At 39.8% G+C, this 20,779-nt stretch overlaps 1 protein-coding gene and 1 long non-coding RNA gene across 5 annotated transcripts in view; one reads left to right on the forward strand and one right to left on the reverse strand.

Moving 5' to 3' along the window:
- Window positions 1-13,327, reverse strand: part of SCAF4 (SR-related CTD associated factor 4) — a 45,766-nt gene extending 32,439 nt beyond the window's left edge. For 3 of the 4 annotated variants that reach the window (XM_074600717.1, XM_074600706.1, XM_074600696.1), the window contains exons 1-4: window positions 12,982-13,282; window positions 1,827-1,910; window positions 1,145-1,189; window positions 107-268 (exon numbers count right to left, since the gene is read on the reverse strand). In XM_074600717.1, coding sequence (XP_074456818.1) covers window positions 107-268; window positions 1,145-1,189; window positions 1,827-1,910; window positions 12,982-13,011 — 321 coding nt within the window. In that variant the 5' untranslated portion in view covers window positions 13,012-13,282. Of the gene's footprint in view, window positions 1-106; window positions 269-1,144; window positions 1,190-1,826; window positions 1,911-12,981 lie in introns of all 4 variants that reach the window. The other variant, XM_074600728.1, reaches the window with a different exon arrangement.
- Window positions 13,328-13,350: 23 nt separating this feature from the next.
- Window positions 13,351-20,429, forward strand: LOC141748533 (uncharacterized). The gene is made up of 4 exons (XR_012589014.1): window positions 13,351-13,469; window positions 17,826-18,110; window positions 18,969-19,049; window positions 20,185-20,429. It is a non-coding gene; the product is annotated as an uncharacterized LOC141748533 (long non-coding RNA).
- The last annotated feature ends 350 nt before the right edge of the window (window positions 20,430-20,779 follow it).

The following is a 20,779-nucleotide window of genomic DNA, read 5'->3' on the forward strand; positions in this document are numbered from 1 at the left end:
ACTACCACGGACATAGAAAATCACCAAATTAGATTTCACATAGGGGGAAACACCAAGGTAGCACTGTTATCAATTCACAACGACACTTGAGAAATTGTAGTTGTACCTTGTCTTCAGATGGACAGAGATACAAATACTGGAATGTGGCAGTAATATTTTTAGAGAATCTTGGCCCAAAAACATCCTTGTCCGTTCCAAATTGGTGACGAGATTGACGAACAATAGAGTCAATAACGTACAATCCAGGGACTTTATATTCCGGTTTGCACTAAAAAAATAAAAATAATTTTCCATTATGCAGTGATACTAAAACGGTAACATGCATCCACCTTAGAACCTTACACAAAATCTATACTTAGTATACTCGGGTATAAAAAAAATTAATTTGTTTGGTTTTATGCAGAATTCTCTTGGTACTTTACTTTTGTTTTGTTTGTAGAAATGGAAAAGAAAGGAGAAGAACATGCTTTCACATTTGAGACCGAGTAAATAACCTGGACAGTGTGAAGCAGCTTTTATCTTCTCAATCACTGCTTTTGAAGCACCTTTAGCTTGACAGCATGTGACCGCAACAACAGATCTACTACAGTACAGTACAACTCTACTATCAAGCTACCTCACACGCAGTGCACGGAGCTACTTCCACCAACTCTATTCTCCTGAATTTAATTTGAAGTGCTTCTCTTTGGAGGTCTCTGAAGGACTCTGAATGAAAGAAAGAGCAGCTTTCCCGTTCACTCAGAGGAACGTACTTAAGGCAGCATGATAGTTGGTTTTAGCAAGCATTACATTCTAGCCTGTTGTTCTACATGCCCAGGCAAGCATGAAAACTGTATTTTCCGAAAATATGTATTATCTTAGCCAGTGCAAATTAATTTGAAAGTTCAGTACCTCCAGTTTCCTCCCCAGTTGCTGGGTAGAGGAAGAAGGGGAACAGTACAGTTTTTTTCTTCACCCCTTTTTAATGTACTACAGAAAACTGAAACAAGGAAATTATGCAGGCAAAGAGATACCAAATACTAACAACACAGAATTTCCTCCCTCAATCCTTGAATAACAGAAGCCTTTTTGGTTATTTACCAACATTATTAATAATACCTAGTAACAGATGCAGACAATATCTTTATTAGTAATTATTTTTTACCTTTTTGATAAACTTCTCTACAATCTGGACGACATGCTTGTAGAGCTGGAAAATAAATGCATAAATTAATTCATCGTCTACTCAGCAGTGGTGCATCATTTTAGAAGTATTTTAACTCTGTGCTTACTACCATTTAGGAAAGACTACAAACAAAATACTGTAGTCACATTCTAAAAGAAACTATGTTATCAAGCTAAGTTAATCAAGCACAGAAAAAAAGATTTCATGGGGGGAACAGACAAAAACAAGCCATCCTCTCTGCCAAAAGTGTGTCAGTGTGTACACAAGAGACATACTGCTTCTAGACTATAAGTGAGAGCTTTCTGGATTTATTTTCTAAGTCCACTAATGTTTTAATATGCTACAGTGCAGCTGCATCCTGCAACATTTAAAATTTTATTACATAGAAATCACAACACCCTAGTGGGTGTAGCATTAAAAAGCAATGATTCAAAAAAAAAAAAAAAAAAAAAAAAAAAAATCAAGCTGGCATTATACTACTAGTCTAAAACCAAGAGATGATATTCACCACCCACTTGTTTCTAGATAACATTCTTAACTCCAGCTAGAATAAAACACCCATGAAGCTAAGACTGGGAAATCCAGAGATGCATTTACTTAGAAGTAAAATAATGAAACATCGCTACTGTTACAGTTTCCTGTTTGCTCTATTGTACTTTACCTTAATAGCTTTAATGGCAGCTTTTGTGATGAGAATCATTTTTGCTCGGGAAATAGGAGGTTTCATCTCCATCAGTGAAAAGAGCTAAACAGAGAAAATAAATATTAAAAATGGATTCTGAAGTTTAAGCAGTTAACCAAAAAGACAACATTTCAGACAACTGATTGATTAATGACATTCCACACTATGTATCACCACAATACTGGCTGGTCCTTGAAACAAAGAGACTAACAGGCAGATATTTCTAGACAATGTTCAAAGCTATATTCCTTGTGAACTAACCCGTATTCACTGATTTACCAGATTTTGATAGGGCTGCTGTCAAAGGTCCATTTGTGTCTAAGAATGAGTATCTGCTAACTTATGATACACGCACTGCTAACTTATGGTATGGCAATCTGTTATTTTATAAAAGCAATATGAAAGAGAAATAACAGCTGCTTGATTTAAGTTAGCCTGAATATCTGCTTACCAAATGGTGATCAAATCAATACTAACTTTTCAAATTATCCCACTATATACAGGCATTGCAAAATTCTTTAATGGAGATGTTTACCATTTCGTTTGCTGTGACCATACCATATTATTATTAAAATTAACTGCACCAGCTGTTTTGGAGAATCCCCTTCACTATTCTCCATACTAATGTCACCCAGTGGAAAAGTTAATTCCTCAAGGACAAAGTTTTTAGAAGCTACTGCGTCTTTATAGGTGACAGTTTGACGCACTCTGTGAACCTGACTTAACAGAATAATTCTGATCCCGTTTCTATAAACATAGACCAGGCACACAATTTCAAAGACTTTTAATCAGAAGCTAAGGCGGCTATTCTGTTAAGGCCATTAAGTTCAAAAAGGGATTCTGCAGTGCTAGATTTAAATACTCTTTTTTTTTTTCTTTTTTTAAAGTCTGAATTCACAGAAAGCATATTCAGTATTCAAAACACATAGGATACAAGTAGGATGTTCAGATCTTCAAATCTGAAAGTGCGTCTCTAAGTAAAAAACCCTCAAACTTCATTTTCACAAATAGCATCACCATGACTTACAACTCACATGTGAGGAAATTTATTAAAAAACACTTTCAAAAAGTCTTGAACCTAAGAACCCAGAAAACACACTACTGTCTTCCAGTATTGACCATTAATTCTGAAAACAAGTATTATCTTCACATTTCAGAAACTGAGAGAAACTAAAACTCGCAGACAGAACTGTCAGAGCTGATCAAACATCTATGAAGGGCGGAACACAGAAAGCTGAGAGACGAGGGATACATTTTCCTCAGGTCCCCAGCACCACCTGGACAGAGTGACATTATTAACGAACTTTGCTTCTTGTAGAGCATTTTAAGGGAATAGTGAAGTAAGGGGTTTGGGGATGTTTGTTTTTAAATAACAGCCCTATAGTCAGGCACACATAAGCACGCACACACACCAGAATATACCAAAATCCAATGCACATTTTACCACTTTCCAGACCATTCTGCCTACTCTGGATCTACAGTGGATTCCATATACTCCATAAGCTGCTGTTGTAATTTCACATCATAAAATAACCAGTTGCAAAAACTACACTGTATGCTACACTACGTTTCTACGGCATACTGTGCAGACGTTTGTTCTACTGGTCATTAGACGTGGAAGCATGATCCACATAGGCTTGCCAGGACTGTTCTCTCTTCTCCAACCTCCTTCCCATCTTCCAAGCAGAAAGAGAAGCCAGGACATCCCAGTACTAGTTTTTAATTCCTCCTTCTACACCACAGCTCATGGTTAGGTGCTTTGCTTCATTAAATATTTTCTATTCTTCCCATAAACTTAACTTCCTATTTAAGCCATGCCTTACTAAAGGCAGAATCATTATATTGTCATGATTTGTATAGCGAAAAAAAAAAATTGAGATCTTCAACATTTCCTACACACACGTAATCATTTTTACCTTGAAGTATTCCCCACAAATCACAGAAAAAAATTATTTTACATTACGTAATTCAATTTTGCTCTTCACAATAAAGAAAAAAAGAGCCCTTGAATACTAGCCAAAAATTTAATCAATTATTTGACAAAAATCAAAATAAGAGAATAAAAGTAACTTCATTTGACAGTGTAATAGAAAGTAAGAAGTCATTTAAAAATTTACCACTTATTTTTTTATTAAGTTAAAGTTACAAGATATACTTGTGAAGTGATCAACTTACACAGATTTATCCACTGTCTCAGCTAAGGGAAAAAAACAATGCAGAAGATAAAAAAATTTGGCCAAATATTTAAAGACAAGTGAAGTCATAACAAGACTTTAAGCAATACAAAATGAAAGCCTTACACCAATAAAATACAAAGAGAAAGCAAGAAGGCATTTACTTTAATTTGATTCCTATTCCAGGAATATGAACTGCAAGACAGTGGTAGCCAGATACCTTTTCCAACACCAACATGAAGTCAAGACCATGACTTTTCATTACTGATCTCCATAAAAGGCAAGTTCTATTGACAGAATGATTTTTAAAGCCATTCAAGACATTAAGACATAATTCAGCTAACAACCCTGCTTGCTGAAAAATCACAGTACAGACAAATGAAAACTGTCAGATAAAAGACAGAAGGAGAGAGGTGCCTGAGTTGACTTGTTTTTTTGAAAAAAGCTTAATTTCAAATGTTAATTATATTTCTTTAGAATAAGTGCAAAGACTCCTGATGAATAAAGTCAGTGCTATTAAAACTCATGAAAATCTGTTTTAAGAGGTAATGAAAGACAAAAAATAAATAGATTCCCAAAAACCAACACCCACAAACAAACCACCAGAAGGCTCAAAAAATGAGATGGAGGAAGAAAACATGAGCCAACGTTAAAATGGGCACTCCATATCCTTTCCTTTACACACGAAGAAGCAACTGGTGCTCCAGAAAAAGGAGCCAGTCCCATATAACAAGAACAAAGAAGCCAGTGTGAAAGCAGCACTTCAGCGTCCGTATTTCAGGAATGCAACCAGGAAACTAGGAGAGCTCACCATAGGACAGAAGATGATAATAAACAAGTGGCAGCAAAAAGTAAAAAGAAGTGTCTTAAAAGGCATCCCACGAATATCACTGCAACTGGGGGGGGGGGGGGGGTAAGAAAAAAAATAAAAATCCAATGAAAAAGAAACTGCCAGAGGGCAGGAAAAAAGGAAATCAGCTAGATGCACTGAAGTAGGCAGGGAGGATGCAATGAAGAATATGGTAGCTTGGAGAAGTCATTAATTAAAGAACACGAGAGGCTGAAACTAAGGCTAATAAGGCAGAAATAAACAAGAGCTTTGGAAGAACAGGATTGAGCAGATCACTGTAAATTGTTCCTTTGCTGCTACAGCCAGCACTCTGGGCAACAGCAACAAAAACATAGTAAAAGCAAAGAGGTCAGTACACACGGGTAGTTACAGCTCAGGATGAACTGCAGCTGAAATATGCAAATTGAGATGCAAATATTTATATATATAAATACATATGCACACATACATGGATATGCATATATATACACGTGTATATATATGTATTCTGCCCTCTCTTCACACCCACCCCCATCACTATCTCTTGGAATAGCACATTAAAACTTTGTTGCCTTTTTAAATTTTCATAAGATTTTAGAATACCAAATGACTATTTTAAAGCTGATTTTTATTTAATTTTCAGTATCGCAGTTACATGTGTCAAAACCATGTTTTAAAGACGGGTAAATCTAAAATTTAACAACCTTACTAGTTCCTCATGGTTTTTCACTGTTAGAAGGGGAAACTGTTCAGCAAGATGCCTAGGTACCTTACATTTGCATATGTTCAATTAGACCTGGATCTTCTTTCATACACATTTCCCAAACCAATATATGAAAAAACCCCAGCTATTTTCAGAAGATTGTCCTTCCAATAATACATCTAATTCCTCAAAGGGCACCACGATCAGCTCAAGAAACAATCTAGACACAAAACCTGACACTTTATTTAAAATATAGACGAAATTTGATGGATGTAACAAAGGCAACAATAATTTGCAGCTTGAGAGTGTTTCCAGTGTACTGCCTCACAATAGGAGCCTGTCCCTGGAATGCTCTGGCCTGTAAAGCTTGGCCTGTTAGAAATGACTTGCTGCTTTTACCAACCATAACTGGATGTCTGGAGAATGAGAAAAAAAAAACCCTGCTCCTAGTTGTTCCCTAGCTTCCTTCCCCATATAGTGACACCACAGACTAAAGAAAAAACAGGAGTTTAGCTCTGACTCTATTTCTACTGCCCACTGCCCCCGTTCTATTCATTTGGCGATGAAAACCACCCAGGCTATCCCGTTTACTAGGATGGGGGGGCACCACAGGGTGAGAGACAGCATGGGAAAAGAAATGAAGCGAAACTTTATTTTTACATAAGAACTAATTAATCCAAGGACTATTCAAGGCTTGAACCTTTACTCAGTTTTGATAATTTCAATATATTAAAAATAATTGTCTCCTGCTGTCTGCATGGATTCTTTCATACACAAGGAAAAATTAATGTAGAAAAATTACTAAAAAGGCTTAGCCACAGAATGTTATCAAAATCATTAAGGCAAATGTCATAAGAAAAACTTTACTATTTCAGTTATAATAGTCTCACCTATTGAAAACAGTATGAAAAAAATCACAGAGTTTTGTTTTACACTAGCTCTAGCTTAGGATACAATTTCAATTTAAGAATTTCCAAACATTTCTGGAACCTCCCTCCTTACATTTGAAAGTCTGTGTGCTGTAGCAGCACATTTTTAAAAGGAATAATTTCTTTGTTGCTCTGTATCAACCTATGTACTACAAAAGTGGAGGTATTAAAAAGCCTACTAAACTCAAGCCACAATACAATATATCGATTCAAGAGTATTTCTGCATACTTTTCAGAACAGAATAGAAATGTGGGATAAAATATCTATAAAGCCAAGAACCTCAAAGGCAGTAAAATCACCTGCTCATTTTCAGGCTAATAAATGCAATTAAATAACAAAGATAAGCCACTCATTAAACTCTAGCAGATAGCAAAAGGGAGACTAACTATATTGCCTGCTATTTAAAGAGCATGCTACTAACCACCCCCAAATTAAAATTCAAGGTATGGAAGTACTATAGAAAACACATGGCACGAGTGAACTAAGGCGGCCTTCCAACTCAAACTGTAGAACCTGCTCCAGTTCATAAGCCCTGGGTGAGGTGTACTAGGAGGGGTGGGTAATGGGAGAAGGAATAGGATGATGGCCTTTAGTTTTCAGTCTTTCAAGCAACAAATTTTAAATTTCTGCCATTCTATAATTAATGCCCTTTGAGCGTCTATTTTACACACAAACCTGAGAACTACAGGTTTTTGAAGCAAAGGGGAGAATCTCTATTTTCAAATTTACCCACAGCCCTACCTCAGAATCCTAAAAAGACAGCATGTCTGGTCACAGCATGTCTTCAGAATAAGAGCAAGCTGAAATGTAGACATACTATCAGTTTCACTTCGTTACTGAATTCATTACAAGAAAAGCAAAACCAGACAGATGTGCGCATGCCAGCAGAGAAGGAACAGGGGTTCCATGGGAAAAACATAAGACACACAGTCAAAGAAAAAAGGCAACTCATACACTTTCCAAACCTGAAACCACTAGGAAAGAAGTGAAAGTGTCATCTTGTGAGACTTATCCCATTGGCACAGAAGAAAAAAGATGAGGCTTATATCCTTCAGGGTATCTCAAGCTTGATGTATGATCTTAAGTCTATTTATCTGTTTTAAGCATGAGATAACACAGTAGGAAGGTAAAAATACCTTTTAATACTTGAACTAACTTCCCTGGCTTTGCTATCTTGCTGAAGGTTCTTTGCCATAAAAACGTCTCTTTGTTTACGAAGAGGTATGGCTCCATTTTATATACTTACTAAATAAAACCTACAGAAAAGAAGCAGCACAGAAAGAAGCAGGATCTACTAAAAGAAACAGTGTTTGTTAGTCATATACATTTTCGTTCTCCTATCAAACTCATACCTTTCCTCTTCAGGTCCCCATTCTTCCTTGAACAACTAAGAAAAGGAGAAAGATAATGATGTCTGCTAAACTTCCGTCGCTAAGCTATGTCTCAGAGGATCAATGTAAGTTTTAAATTCTTGACCATCGGCTGTGAAGCATACTAAGTATTAGGTGCTGCTGAAGGTAAGAGATCACCACAAAATTCATGGCTGTCAGGCTACATTCTTTGGAAAATAAAGTGAGATTTAAATTTGACCAGATATGAACCCCAGGCAATGAAGCTAAATAGTACTTCATCAGCTAAGCTATTTCTGTGGCCTAGAAAGACCATTCACAAATTCTGAATCACTGAGGAGAAACTTCTTTACAAAAGACACTCATACGAAAATGACATCATAAAAGTACACAGAATAGAATTTTGGTTTTGAAACTTATCTGTCTCTTAGGATCAGTGCTGTGCTAATAAGGCCAGCATGTCTCCTGAAAAGCCGTTCACCTCATTCCTTCTCTTACCAAGAATCTCTAATAGAATGCCACAGCTTTCAATATTCCTGGAAACAGTTCAGTCCAGAAGCAACAAACGTGGCTCTTTCAGGATCACTGCGACGATGACCCTTCAATTACCGTGATACACTCATAAAAGCAACAAAGCAACTTCCATCCTCAAAGAGCTGTACGCTACTTCTGCAATAATTTCAATCGACGTCTCATAGCTTAGAAAAGGGACTAAATTCAGCCTAAACTCTAGTAGCACTCTCCTATTGTCCTTTCCCTCTAACCTATCCAAACAGCATTTGAACTGCTGCTTAAGAACTCTCCCAGGACATGTGTGAGGCAGCACTGACTTAAAAACACAGCCTATTGCACTTACTGGAATATAGGAATCATTTTAGGCAGCTACAACAGGTAGCAGCTTTTACTGTTTTCTGAAAGACACAAAGAGTGCCAAAATGCACAAAAGACTATGTTAAGCTTTCCTCCAACCACAGATACTGGTAGTTGTGTCCTTGCTGCTTTGCCATACACCAGAGGGAATCTAACTGGAGTTCATGAGTTCCAGTAACTGCTGAAGAACCACCGTGAAGGATATCCTGCTAACCTCTATTTATAGGACCTGGGGAGGGGAGGGGTAGAACAAGAAGCAGCAGATTGTAACAGAGCACACAAAATGAAGTCTTACTATTAGCATAAAATAGCTATACTAGATCAAAAATGCAACCGTTCAGTTCATTGAATATGGACAAACAGTAAAGAAGAAAGCTGCGGCTCTAACTTTAAAGAAACACCTCACAAAATATCTATCCTGTCTGTGATCTAGGCATGCTTAAGTGGGATATCAATTGTTTCAGTGGTACAGATTAACTATTACCAACCTGAGACACACGATTAAGTGAATACACTGCATTACTCAATACAAATATAAGATTACAAAATAGCTAACTTGACTTTATTCTACTTCCAGCAGCAAGACTGTGAAGAAATCTCTATTTCTAACTTTTATAACCAGTAAACTATCCCTCAAGTTTTTCAGGTTAAAGAAAAGGAAACACATATATCCCCTAAATTAAAGCATGACAAAGATTAAAATCTTTATAAACCATGGCAGATGAGTGGGTTTGTTCGGGTTTTTTTAGAAAAATGTTTGCTTGTTTTCTTAAAAATGTAGCAAAGGTTTGCACCATTATCGAGTTACCTTTGTGATTTACTTACACTGTACTATTAATTTAACACACCGTGTACACCTAACAGTACATGAATTCTAACTGTTTCTTCCAGGATAGTCTGAACTAATTTCCTCAGGGAAAAATATACTATACTACATAACTGACAAATCCCACCTATTCAGTTGGCAGTATCTGCTCAGAGTACAACTGGATAAAAATAAAGCAGCAAACGTGTTTGGTCAACACAAAAAAAGGTGCTTGCTCCTGTAGAAAAATTACAATTTTTAAGAGGCACATTTACTGGTAAACTTACATTCAAAATATAGGTACAAAGAACAGGACTAAGGGAACGGGCAACACAATCAAACACGATCAAATTACGCAACCCATGTAAGTTACCACCCATTGCCAGAGCCAAACTAATTGACTTTAAGTGTTCTTGCCTAGTTTACCACAATTGCTAAGTGCAACATGCTAGCTCAAACCTCTATATTTAAGTTTTACCTCACAATTCATATGGGCAGTTAAGATCACATACTTATCACAATTAGCTGACAGGCAGAAACTTGTTACTTCACTGCAACATAATCAGACATACCGTCAGAAGCCTCTAACCCAAAGGGCAGAAACTGAACTTCCGAGTAGAACTGGAACCCAAGTCAGCCAAAACTGCTAATGATTTCTACTGCACCTTCAGCCAAAACAAAATGGTTCAAATTGCATAAATGAAAGTGTTACTGGTGCTTTTCTCTTCCTCCCTAAGCTCTTTTGTCTAAGAAGAGGATACCAATATAATAGCTTAGAGGATGCCTAGTTCACAGCCATGATTTGAACTTGGACCTCCCACCATTCGAGAAATTGCTGTCATCACCAAACCCACCCCAAAAAATCCCAAATTATCGTATCACCTGAAGCAGTAAGTGGCATCTCCTCCTTCATGTAGACTGACAAAGAGCTGAGAGCTGCTACCTCCACAGAAGAGACTGTAAAGCCGGAAGTGTATCACCCCTAGTATACTTGGGAAGTCCAGCACAAAACTCACGGCTGTGACAATTAAAGCTGCCATTCTAAAACCACAGTTCTCTGTCTACGGTGGTATCGTACAATTTGTCAGCCAGTAAGTTCAGGAATTCTTGACCTACAGGGTATTCTGTAGAAACATCGATCTTCGCTGTTGAAGCTATTCCACTCTCAATAAAATAATTAACTATTCAGTGAACAGAGACTGGTACCTCTGTAGTCCTCACAGCGTCTATGCATTATAAGACAGTCTTACAGACAGAATGAGTTCTCACACACTCACTAGCCTGTGCTATTCCCACCATTCTGTGAATAACGTCAAGACCTTTTGTAAAACAGCTCTTTCACTTTCCTCCACTTTCACTGAGTAAGCTCAGAAATGGAACAATATCTGATTGTAAATCTTCCCCTCTTCAAAAAAGTTCGAGATGTTTCACACTTTATTTTAGCATGTATTGTTTTGCACGCACCACTTCAGGCAACACGCGCTGGAAAGCTAAGAGAACAGTTTAAGAACTGGACTTTATGTTCTTAGCTAATATCATAAACACGCCTTCTGAGAACAGGACAGCAATTATACAAACCCTGAATTTATTAACATGCTATCTTTACGCCTAAGTAGTCCTACAGAACTAGTCATACATACAAATAACTGCAGAACAGGGATATTCGCAAGTATAGTTTTCTTCCCCATAACTGATGTTCAAATGAAATCTAGTGTTTTAATACCTTCCAGCAGCCAGCCATCAGAATTTCACTGAGTATTTTTGATTGTATCAAAAAACCCATCAAGCTTTTACTACATCTGAGAGGAAGATATACAAAATAAACCACATGCATTTCTAAAACGAAGTCACAAAATACCAAGAAACACTGCCTTTACTATAAAGTCACACATACTTTCACCACCAGATCAGCAAAAGTAGTGGCTTTTATTGTTTGAGAAATACTAAGCACTGTCTGTAGAATTAAGTTTTATCAGGTTGAATGAACATGTTGAAATGAATAAAGTGGAAGCAATCATCTGCTAGAACTTCTGTTTGTATTTAGGCAGGTAAGAATATTTCTGTTATCTGTTTACATGAAAATTGAAAATGCTGCATGCATGTCATTCTGCTCAAACGTATTTGGGAAGGCTGTTTTGCACCCTTCCATACCACCGGTTCAAAACAGCACAGTACACCCATAACATGGGCAAATAAATAAGAATAAAACTGTTAACAAGAGGCATATGCTACCTATTTTTCACTTTGTATTTCTATAATTTTGTTAAGGATGAGCAGATTTTCATGTGTGTGTATGCATGACAAGCAGTTGCAGGGAGTGAACTTTACACAGCATGAGTTCATCACATGAGAGTAGTCTGCCATTTTTCCTGTTTTTGCTCAGCAAACATGCATAGCAACCTAACCTTCAAAACGTATTAAACATTCTGGAATAGGTTCTGGCTTAGCTTTAACTGATTATCTGCAAGGAGAATATGCATGTTCTATAGTCCATACAGAATACGCAAAAATCAAATCCTCAAACTGAGACAGGAGTGTCATTTAATCTAAGAATTGTTTTAAGTCATATGTCAAAAACTTTATAAAGTACAGGTTAGAGTATTTTGTTATACTTTGTGCAAAAAACAATCACAGTACATTTTGTTTCCGATTGGCTGAGGAATTAAAACAAAAAAAAAAAATCATCAGAAGACGACAGGGACCTTCTGTGTACCATGAAAGGAGACCAACCGCCTTACGCTTTCCAACCTACCTCCCATGTCCCTAAGCGCTGGGGTCGAGCCCTTCGTCCCGTCCCATCCCCCCAGGCATCGTTTCTATACAGTGATAAGCCCCCTGGCAGTTTTCCCTCTCTCCATTCAACCTCCAGCCTATCCTATTTGCCGCCTGCTCACATGGCAGGTCCCTCCTCGCCAAACCCCTGCGAGGAAATAAAAGTGCTTGGCGCCCTGAAACGCGGCTTCCCCCTCCTTAACACCACGCAGGCAGTGGGAACGCCTCGTAGCAGGGATCCCGGGTCGGGCACTCTCCAGTGGGGCGAGGATGAAGTAGAGAGGGGGGCCCCAAGATCCTCTCAGCGCCCTATCCCCACCCCCACCCCCGGCCCGTGCGGGAACCCGGGCCGCGGCGTCGCTCGGGGAACGCTCCAGGCCGTTGCAACGGCCGCGGCGGGCCTGACCCCGCTCGCCTCCATTTTAACTTACTCAGGAGACCCGATCTCTCCCCCGCTCCCCCCAACCCCTTGGTCGGCCCCGGGCCGAGCCAAGCCGAGCGCTGCCGGGGCCCTCCCCGGCGCAGGCCTCCGGCGGGGCCGTACCGGGCCCGCGCGGCCCAGAGACGGAAGCCGAGCGCGGGTTGGGGCGGAGGAGGGGGGGAAGAAGCGATGGCGGCCACCGTGACACCCCCACTACCCCGCCGCCACGGCCCCCCGGCCCGCCCTCCCCTCTCCCCCCCGCCCCGCTCCCCGGCTCCCACCTCCTGGTTGAAGGCGTTCACGGCCTCCATGTTGGCGGCGGCTGATGCGGGCGGGCGCCCGCGCGGGGGAGGGAAGGAGGGGAGGGGGAAGAGGAGGGGCGGCTCGGTCCCGCTCAGGGGCTGCGGGCGGACATGGCCGTTTGGCGGCGGCGGCGGCGGGGCTGGCGCTCTCCCCTCTCCCTCTCTCGCTCGTTCGGTCGGTGCGGTGTCTCGCTGGCAGGGCCCCGGCACAGACCGTCTCTCCCAGCGGGATGGCGGAGCCCACGCCGCGCACAGCACCCTGGGATCGCACAGGCCTCCCGGCCCCGCGCCACCCACAGGAGGGAGGGGGGGGGGAGGGGGGGAGGAGGGACGCGCGCGCGGCGCGGCGGGAGCACCACGTGACCCGGGGCCGGGTTACTCCCCGGGCCCCGCCATGTCAGTGCCGGGCCCGCCCCCGGGGAGGGGAAATGGCGGGGGTAAAGGCGGCCCCGCCGCCGGCTACAGAGGTTGGCAGTTGCCTGTCTCAGACAGTGGGTGGGCGGTGATAGGAGGCTCCGTGGATCGTCCCCTGGGGGAGCTTCGTCCCCTCAGGGGAGGACGCGGCATCTGTGGGTCTGGCTCGGCTCCCTGAGGCCGGGGGAGGAGGGGGGAAGATACGGGGCAGGGTACGCGTCTTGGTCGAGGAGCTGTGGGGGGCTGGGGTGACAGCGGCGCTGAAGTGAAATTAGGCACCCGCTTGCGTGTTCACGCTTTAATTTTTATTTTTTTTCCCCAAATCCTTCGTGATCGTGCCTCGCAGGTGGCACAGAGCACATGCTAAGTCCCGCTCTGAATAGAGCGAAGGACTGGCCCTGGGGTGAGTTTGGTACCTAGCGTGGCCAATACCATCGCGGCGGAAGAAACTGCACTGCTTGCTTAAACAGAGCAAGGCTGAAAGGCTCTTCTCCAGTGTTTTGCACCGGTGAAGAAGATAGTTAATCAATGACTACATTTGCACTAACAGTGGGAGCTAATGTTCGTGAGAAAACCACGTGTATGCTGCAAAGTGTGATTTCAGGGACATAAGCAGGTTATTGGCATCTATGAAAGAGCGCATTTGTCAAGAATGCTGTCAAGTGCTGTAGTAATATGTTGGTATTGGTGTCAAATCATAGTGATTGGAGGTTTCCAGAGTGCTGTGTGACAGGGAATATTCAAAATGTTATTGTTTTAACTTAAAATTTCACTGCTTAGCTCTAGTCCAGTACATCAGCAAGGGAGTAAATTGGAAAGAGGAGATTCGGAATGTTACAGAAATCTCACAGAAAGTGCATTTGGCTTTATTTTGTGTTCTACTGTTAAATTATGCCTGATGTTTAATTGAGTTGTTAATCAAATGCAGATTGCTTCCGGGAGTCTCTTTTCTCTGCCATCAGTATGTGGCTGTCCACCAATTAGTGCTCTTTAAAAGCAGATACTTTGAAGTTCAAAGAAAGTTGACAGAGTAACAAGAACTCGTGTTTTCAGATTATGAAATGCTTAAGGAGTGTGTACGTTTATATGGCTGATGTTCAGAGGAATTTTAAAAATAAATATGTTCTAGTGTCAAAAGGAAAGCTCTTCCAGATGTAATGTAATGAATTTCTATAGGTTAATCTCTTATCAGAAAAAAACATTTCTAGCTTTCATAGTTGTGTGTGGGTTTTTTGGGTTTTGTCCTTTTTTTTTTTTTTTAAAAAAGAAAGCTGCCAAGCTAGAGAAGGGGCAGGAGATAGTATTGACTGTCTAGTGTCAGTATCTTTGCTTTTTGTGAGCCAGTTTCAATATGGTAAATTATTCAGTGTGTAGCTTTTACTGCTGTTCTTGTTCATGTCACTGTCCAAAAATTCACAAAAGGTAGCTTGTTCTGCCACCTGAAAAATATGAACAGCAAAGGTAGAACTGGAGTATGTGGTGAGAGGTTGAAAAAAAGGCAAATTATTTCTGTCCAGTTCTTGCATCAGCTAAAATCTTTCTGAGAAGTAAGAACGTTTTCTTTGACGGCTCTTGGCTTAGGGGGAGAAAATGAGTGAGAATAGACTTCCTGCATTGGTGATTCATTTTCAGGTTTGAAACCTAGCTGTTTCTATAATGTTGAGTACCTGACATTATGTTCCTTTCAGTATATACTTGGTAAATCAGATGCAGTGCTCTCAACACCGTGTTAGTAGCTTATACAGAGTACAGAAAAACAAAACCTTCCCAGGACAGGAAAGGCTGCCAGTGGTTCTGGAAATTCATATTAAATATGGGAGGCTTTTTGCCTATTAAAAGCATTTTAAGGTTTTTATATTCTATATTTGCTTTTCACAGGGTGTCACTACAGGTTCTAGAGGTGATTCCTCTAAAAATTCAGTGTTAAATATTTTCATTTTTCCTCGTCACTATTTATGTATTAAGCATTGTTCTATTATAAATCATATTTTCAAAAAAAATCTGCTTTTGTAGCATGTTTGTAATCAGACTTTTTGCATAATTGGATTTTATGTAACGTGCAGGGGGAAAATGTAAAGTAGGTGTACCTCAGCGCACTTCAGAATTGTCTAGTACGAGCGGTGGCAGCTGCAGTGCCTTGGTGGGCTGGCTGTGTTAGTGCTTACCTTGCTGTGCTAAGCTCCATGCCCATTCATCTACTGCGCTAAAGTCTGGTGTGGCTGTGCTATAGTATGGTCCTGGTTCTGCCCGCAGTATAGGCAAATCCTTAGGGTCTGTAGAATTATCCCTGTCAAGTTTTGGTCATTGAGAATTAAATTCTGATTCCTCAGGGGCTGAATGTTAGGATTTGGAGTTGGAAAGGGTGAAGTAGGCTAATTACTGCAGCTTTAGACCTAAGTCTGTGTTTGACTAGGCTATGGCTGTGTTATTCAAAGCAGATCTGCTTCATCAAGATAATATGCTTAGTAATTTTGAAGTAAAAGTCACTATTGCTTGTATTGTGAGTACCTATAGAGAGAGGAGACAATTGTATAACTTATTAATGAAAAGCGTGTTCTTTTTATTATGCTTTTGTCAATTTTACATTTGCAGGTACTTGAGCTTGCAGCAGGTTTATTATTTAAAGTTACTTCTATAACAACATTAGGCTTTGTATAAATATACGGTGTATGATGCCCAGCGTTCCATATTATTTCATATCTTATGTTTAATAGTTTTGACTTGTGTGGGTGCACGGGTTTATTTTTTTCAGCTTGCTTACTTTTGTTTCCGACAGATGGGCAATAAATGGGCATTCCAATGTATGGAAATTGCTGTTGAGAACAAATTATGGTTACTTGATGTAATGATTCTTTTTGTCTTTGTACTGGCTGATGAAATACATGTGCAAGTCTTATTCAAGCTTGTTGAAATCTGAAATGTTTTTGAATTCAGTGTAGTCCTTGTCATTTTATGCATAATGAAATAGAAGTTTAACTGAATTTCAGTTAGCTTAAGCATTTAAAGTTTTACATAATCATATGTCTGTCATTTTTTCTTGCAGTAACATTAGATCTCGATCTTTGAAGATGTTAAGAATCCTAAATTTTGCTCAGTCTCCTAAATTATTATTGGCATTGTGCATCATTATTGACAAAGAAAATGCTTGACAACAATCATCCATAAAAGTGTCTTATTCCCTGTTCTTTGATTATCTGTGTCTGCCTATCAGCGTTTCTCTGACTCATTCAATAAGGATTAGTTATCACTTGCATATTATCACTCTCTAATTTACTGGCGTAATTTAACTTATGGGGCAGGGTTTTTTAACTAGAATTTCCTGGAATCCCGTGTTCTTTAGAGGTCAAAACTAATTTTCCTGCAATGTTCACTGTATTGCTGTGGCTTTATATTCTTTATTAAAATAATACTGTATATGTTTACTGTAATTGGTAAGTATTAGCAATGTGATTGACACCTAGGTAGATCTACGTCATCAAGGGATTTACTTATTATTCTCTAAATGTTGGCCTCAAATATAGGCCATGCTAAAATCAGATCCCTGAAATCAATAGGTCTTTGAGGGAAGAGTTTGTCTTTCCCTCGCTGTTTGTACTCAGGCAGGATTAAACTTGTAAGCCTGTCACCGTGATTCCGTACTTGAGAGTTAAACTGATGCTTACAGATGCTCATCTGTTCTTTTACTGTTTGTAAACTCAGGTGTTACTGACAGGCAGACTGTACTGGAGCTATGCTTCGAAAGCCTTTGGAAACTTTGTGGGATAGGGAGTGTTTCGCCTGCCTGCTTAGTGGGGTGAATCAATGTGCAGATGCTTTCAATTTGATAGCGCTAGCTTGTGACAGAGCTAGCTTTCAATTTGATTTGAAGTTCCACCGTAAGTACAGAGGTATAGTTTAAGGTCCTGGGTTCTAAGCTAGAAAACCTTGTAACCTTAACAGCTGGTCTCCTTAGAGGTTGTCTCTCTTCCTTTGCACTGTTGGAGTGATACAAGGTGACCAAAGTAAAACAAGGTGATTCTGCATGCAGCCTTCTGATGCAGACAGCTGGATTTGATGTTTGCACTTAAGATGTTGTAGCTGTGGGGCTTTCTCTTGTATTAGCAATACCAAGATTTGAGCCTGGTGTAAAATACTCCTTTCTGGCCAGGGGGTTACTTTTAAACTACTTATTGAGGCAAGTTGGAGCACGGGGGAATTTATAGATTTTTGTCTGTTGTGAGCCTTTAGACTTTTATGCTGTGCCGTAATGTTACTACTGTAGACGGCTTTAGTGTTAAGAAAATACTTGTGTTTTTTCTACTGCTGCTGAGACAATATCTAAAACTGCTGTTGATGGATATCTAACCACTGGGGGTGTGGCTTGTCTATATCTGATGCTTAGCGTAACCATTTATTTTAATATTTTGCAGACAGGAGGAAGCATCTACCTTTAACAAAATATCTTGGATAACTGTATGGAAATGGGACTGCCCACTAATACCCTGCCTCCAGTGGATCTTGAGTATTACTCCAGTATTTACGGAGATTCCAAATCGTAAGAAGATAATAAGGAGCTCACTGTGCAAGGTCTCCGTGCAACTCTTTATTAAGTAAATGGAGGTTTTGCACTTGAAAGCTTATGGGATAGAAGATTAACTTGGTAGAAGACAAACCGCCATTTAGGCTTTCTGTGCAATCTAGACTTGCTTTTGCCGGTAAGAAACATGAGAACAGTCTTCCCACTTTGCTCCTTTGTAGTTATCTTGCCAGCCTCTTCTGGTCTGATGTGGAGGCTGGCAAGATTATGAGACTAGACAAGGCTTTATTGGAGGTGTAAAACTGAAGATCAAAGTACATCAGAAACTGCTTCCTCCTTTGGTAATGCTATGGTACTGCTGTTCCTGCTGTCCATCAGAAGCGCAGAGACTGATGAGAGCTAACAGCCATTAAATAAAGACTAATTAATTCTTTTGAAAAATTCAGTGTTTAACTGTGGTTTAAGAGATGATGTGAATGTATGGTATTTAGGACACAGAGCAAAGAAACAGATAAGAGATAAGTATTATATGGGATGGTTAATAGTCTGTCTAGCACATTATGGGGTTTATAAGAACAACTGTAACAAATGTGTTTGCATTGTCGCATTAAAATTAATTATTCAGTGCTTTAGAAAACCTGCACAATAGGAAGCAAGTGTTTTTTAATTAGGAATCATAAATGACACTTTAGTGAATCGTTTATTTGGAAAAAAGCCTGCGATTCTAAGGCAGCCACCATTCTGAATTTGAGTCAATTTCTAGGCATATGTGTAAGCCAATAGCAATAAAAATTCTAGAAATGTGAACCTGTTCACCGCTTGTACAACCTCTGTATCTTTCTAGTAACTTTGTTGTCCTGGTTCTTTATCCCCTCTCTCGTTAGGTAGTTTAAAGCAAAGTATTTAATTTTGGATTCAATGAAATTTGACTTCAAAGGGTTTTTCCCACCCCTTCTGTAAGTGAGGTGAGCAGATGCAAAAAACTGTTTAGGAATAGGAATTGGTTCTTGTTTTCTGTGTTTGCTTTTTTATTTAGGAGAAGAAAAATCAGATTACAGACAACAGAAGAAGAAAATGCTGTTTTTACGAAACCAGCTTTCAGCTTACTGTGTTTCTTGTGAGTAAAGCCTGGGAACATTCACCTCTTCCAGCACGGGTATCTGTTTTGCAAAATCAGTCCTAAATAGGATCAAACCCTGATGCCCTTATTTAAGTTCTGTGCTTCTAAATATCACTGAGATAAAGCTCCCACAGGTTTCAGTGGGTTTCAGTGGTACGTTATTGCAGGCCTCCATTGCTTTGCTCTGTACTTTGTACTCGGTTCCTTTACTCTGTTCTTAACTTCCTTCTGGCATCGGTAGGTCAGAAGCATCAGGGGTTTTGTCCTTCGGGATTATCACAGAAACCATCAAACTCACTTTAGGATTCAAAAGAGTTTGTGCCAAACATCTTGCACAGAAACAATAAATAGCTCCCTATTGTTCCTTTTAGCCTCTCTCTTTCCCTCCCCATATTATCCAGGGTAAAAGGGGTTCTGGATTTTAAAGTGATTTCTATTTGTGTATAATCTGTTTGCAGTGTATCGTAGAAACTGTATTTACAGTAATCCATTCTGTTGAACCTGTATTAAAGTGCCTTATTTGACATTGTTTATGTCAGGCATTCAAAAAAACCCCATGTTCAGTCCTCTCTTTAATAAGTGAGACTTACAAATCAATGTTTATGTAATAATCATGTGGTCACTACTTCAGAAGATGGGATTTTAAGGCAGCCAAGTGTTACGGGGTGCAATAAAATTCTGGGTACTAGCAGTGATACTTGATTTACCATGGGATGTAACCACAAAGTATTTAAGACTAAGAAGGAATATGTAATTAATTAACTCTTAAGCATTTTTGGGTTTGCAATACACTGGTAAAAAATTCTAGTTAGATTACACTTGAGAGAGGAGAAATAAGTACTGCGCAAGAGACAACAATTCTTAGGCCTAAGTTTATAAAAGCTGGCAGTAGGTAGGTGTCTTAGTCTTCATGGGACGTGCGTGGACAGATTGCGGAGATTCACTTGATCCAGGTGGATATTTTCAATAGGGTTTTGTGTTGCTGCTGCAGCCCAACACCACAGTACAGGGGTGACAAATGTCAGGTTTTCTGAAATTCTACTAAAGTGCCCTAAGATTTGAACACTTCTCGGTACTATTGAGAAGTACCGGCGGCACAGTCCTCATTTGTGGCATCTATTTGGCTTTTCAGGTTTCATCATATTGATCTTGGGAACACAGGATAAGAAGGACTTTTTGGGCCACTGGTTGCAGCTGCTTCCAACTGAAGCAAAAGACATTATCTGATTAAGATGCACCTAAAAGCAGAGCTTTGTGTCTCCTTCCCCGCTCTACCAACATCAGAAGGATGTTTACAAATGTGACAGCTCTGAACTTTAGGAAGAAGCTTTCACCCTTCCAGATTAAATTTCTGCACATTAAACCTCTAGGCACTTGTTCTTTGTCTACTACTATGTCTAGAACAAATAGTTCTTCAAAAGAATTTTAGTTCTTAAATCCTTAGGTTTAAAACCGTGTTTTGTTTTAATTTTACCACTTCTCTTACAGTCCCTGTTGTGGCCAGAAGATGGCACTTATGTACGCAGTAAGAAGGGCTAAATGAGGTTAATATAACTTATCTTTGCTGAAAGTGTTTTTGTGGAATGGCGGTAAATATATTGGGCAAATAATAACTCACAGGATAAAAGATCACTTTGATCTCATAGCACATGAGGGGCACAGATTTAAGAACAAAGTCCAGGAACTTGTTACTCCACATAGAAACTCTTTGTTTCCTTACTCAGTAA

This window comes from Larus michahellis, chromosome 1 (assembly GCF_964199755.1).
Source record: "Larus michahellis chromosome 1, bLarMic1.1, whole genome shotgun sequence".
Lineage (NCBI taxonomy): Eukaryota > Metazoa > Chordata > Aves > Charadriiformes > Laridae > Larus > Larus michahellis.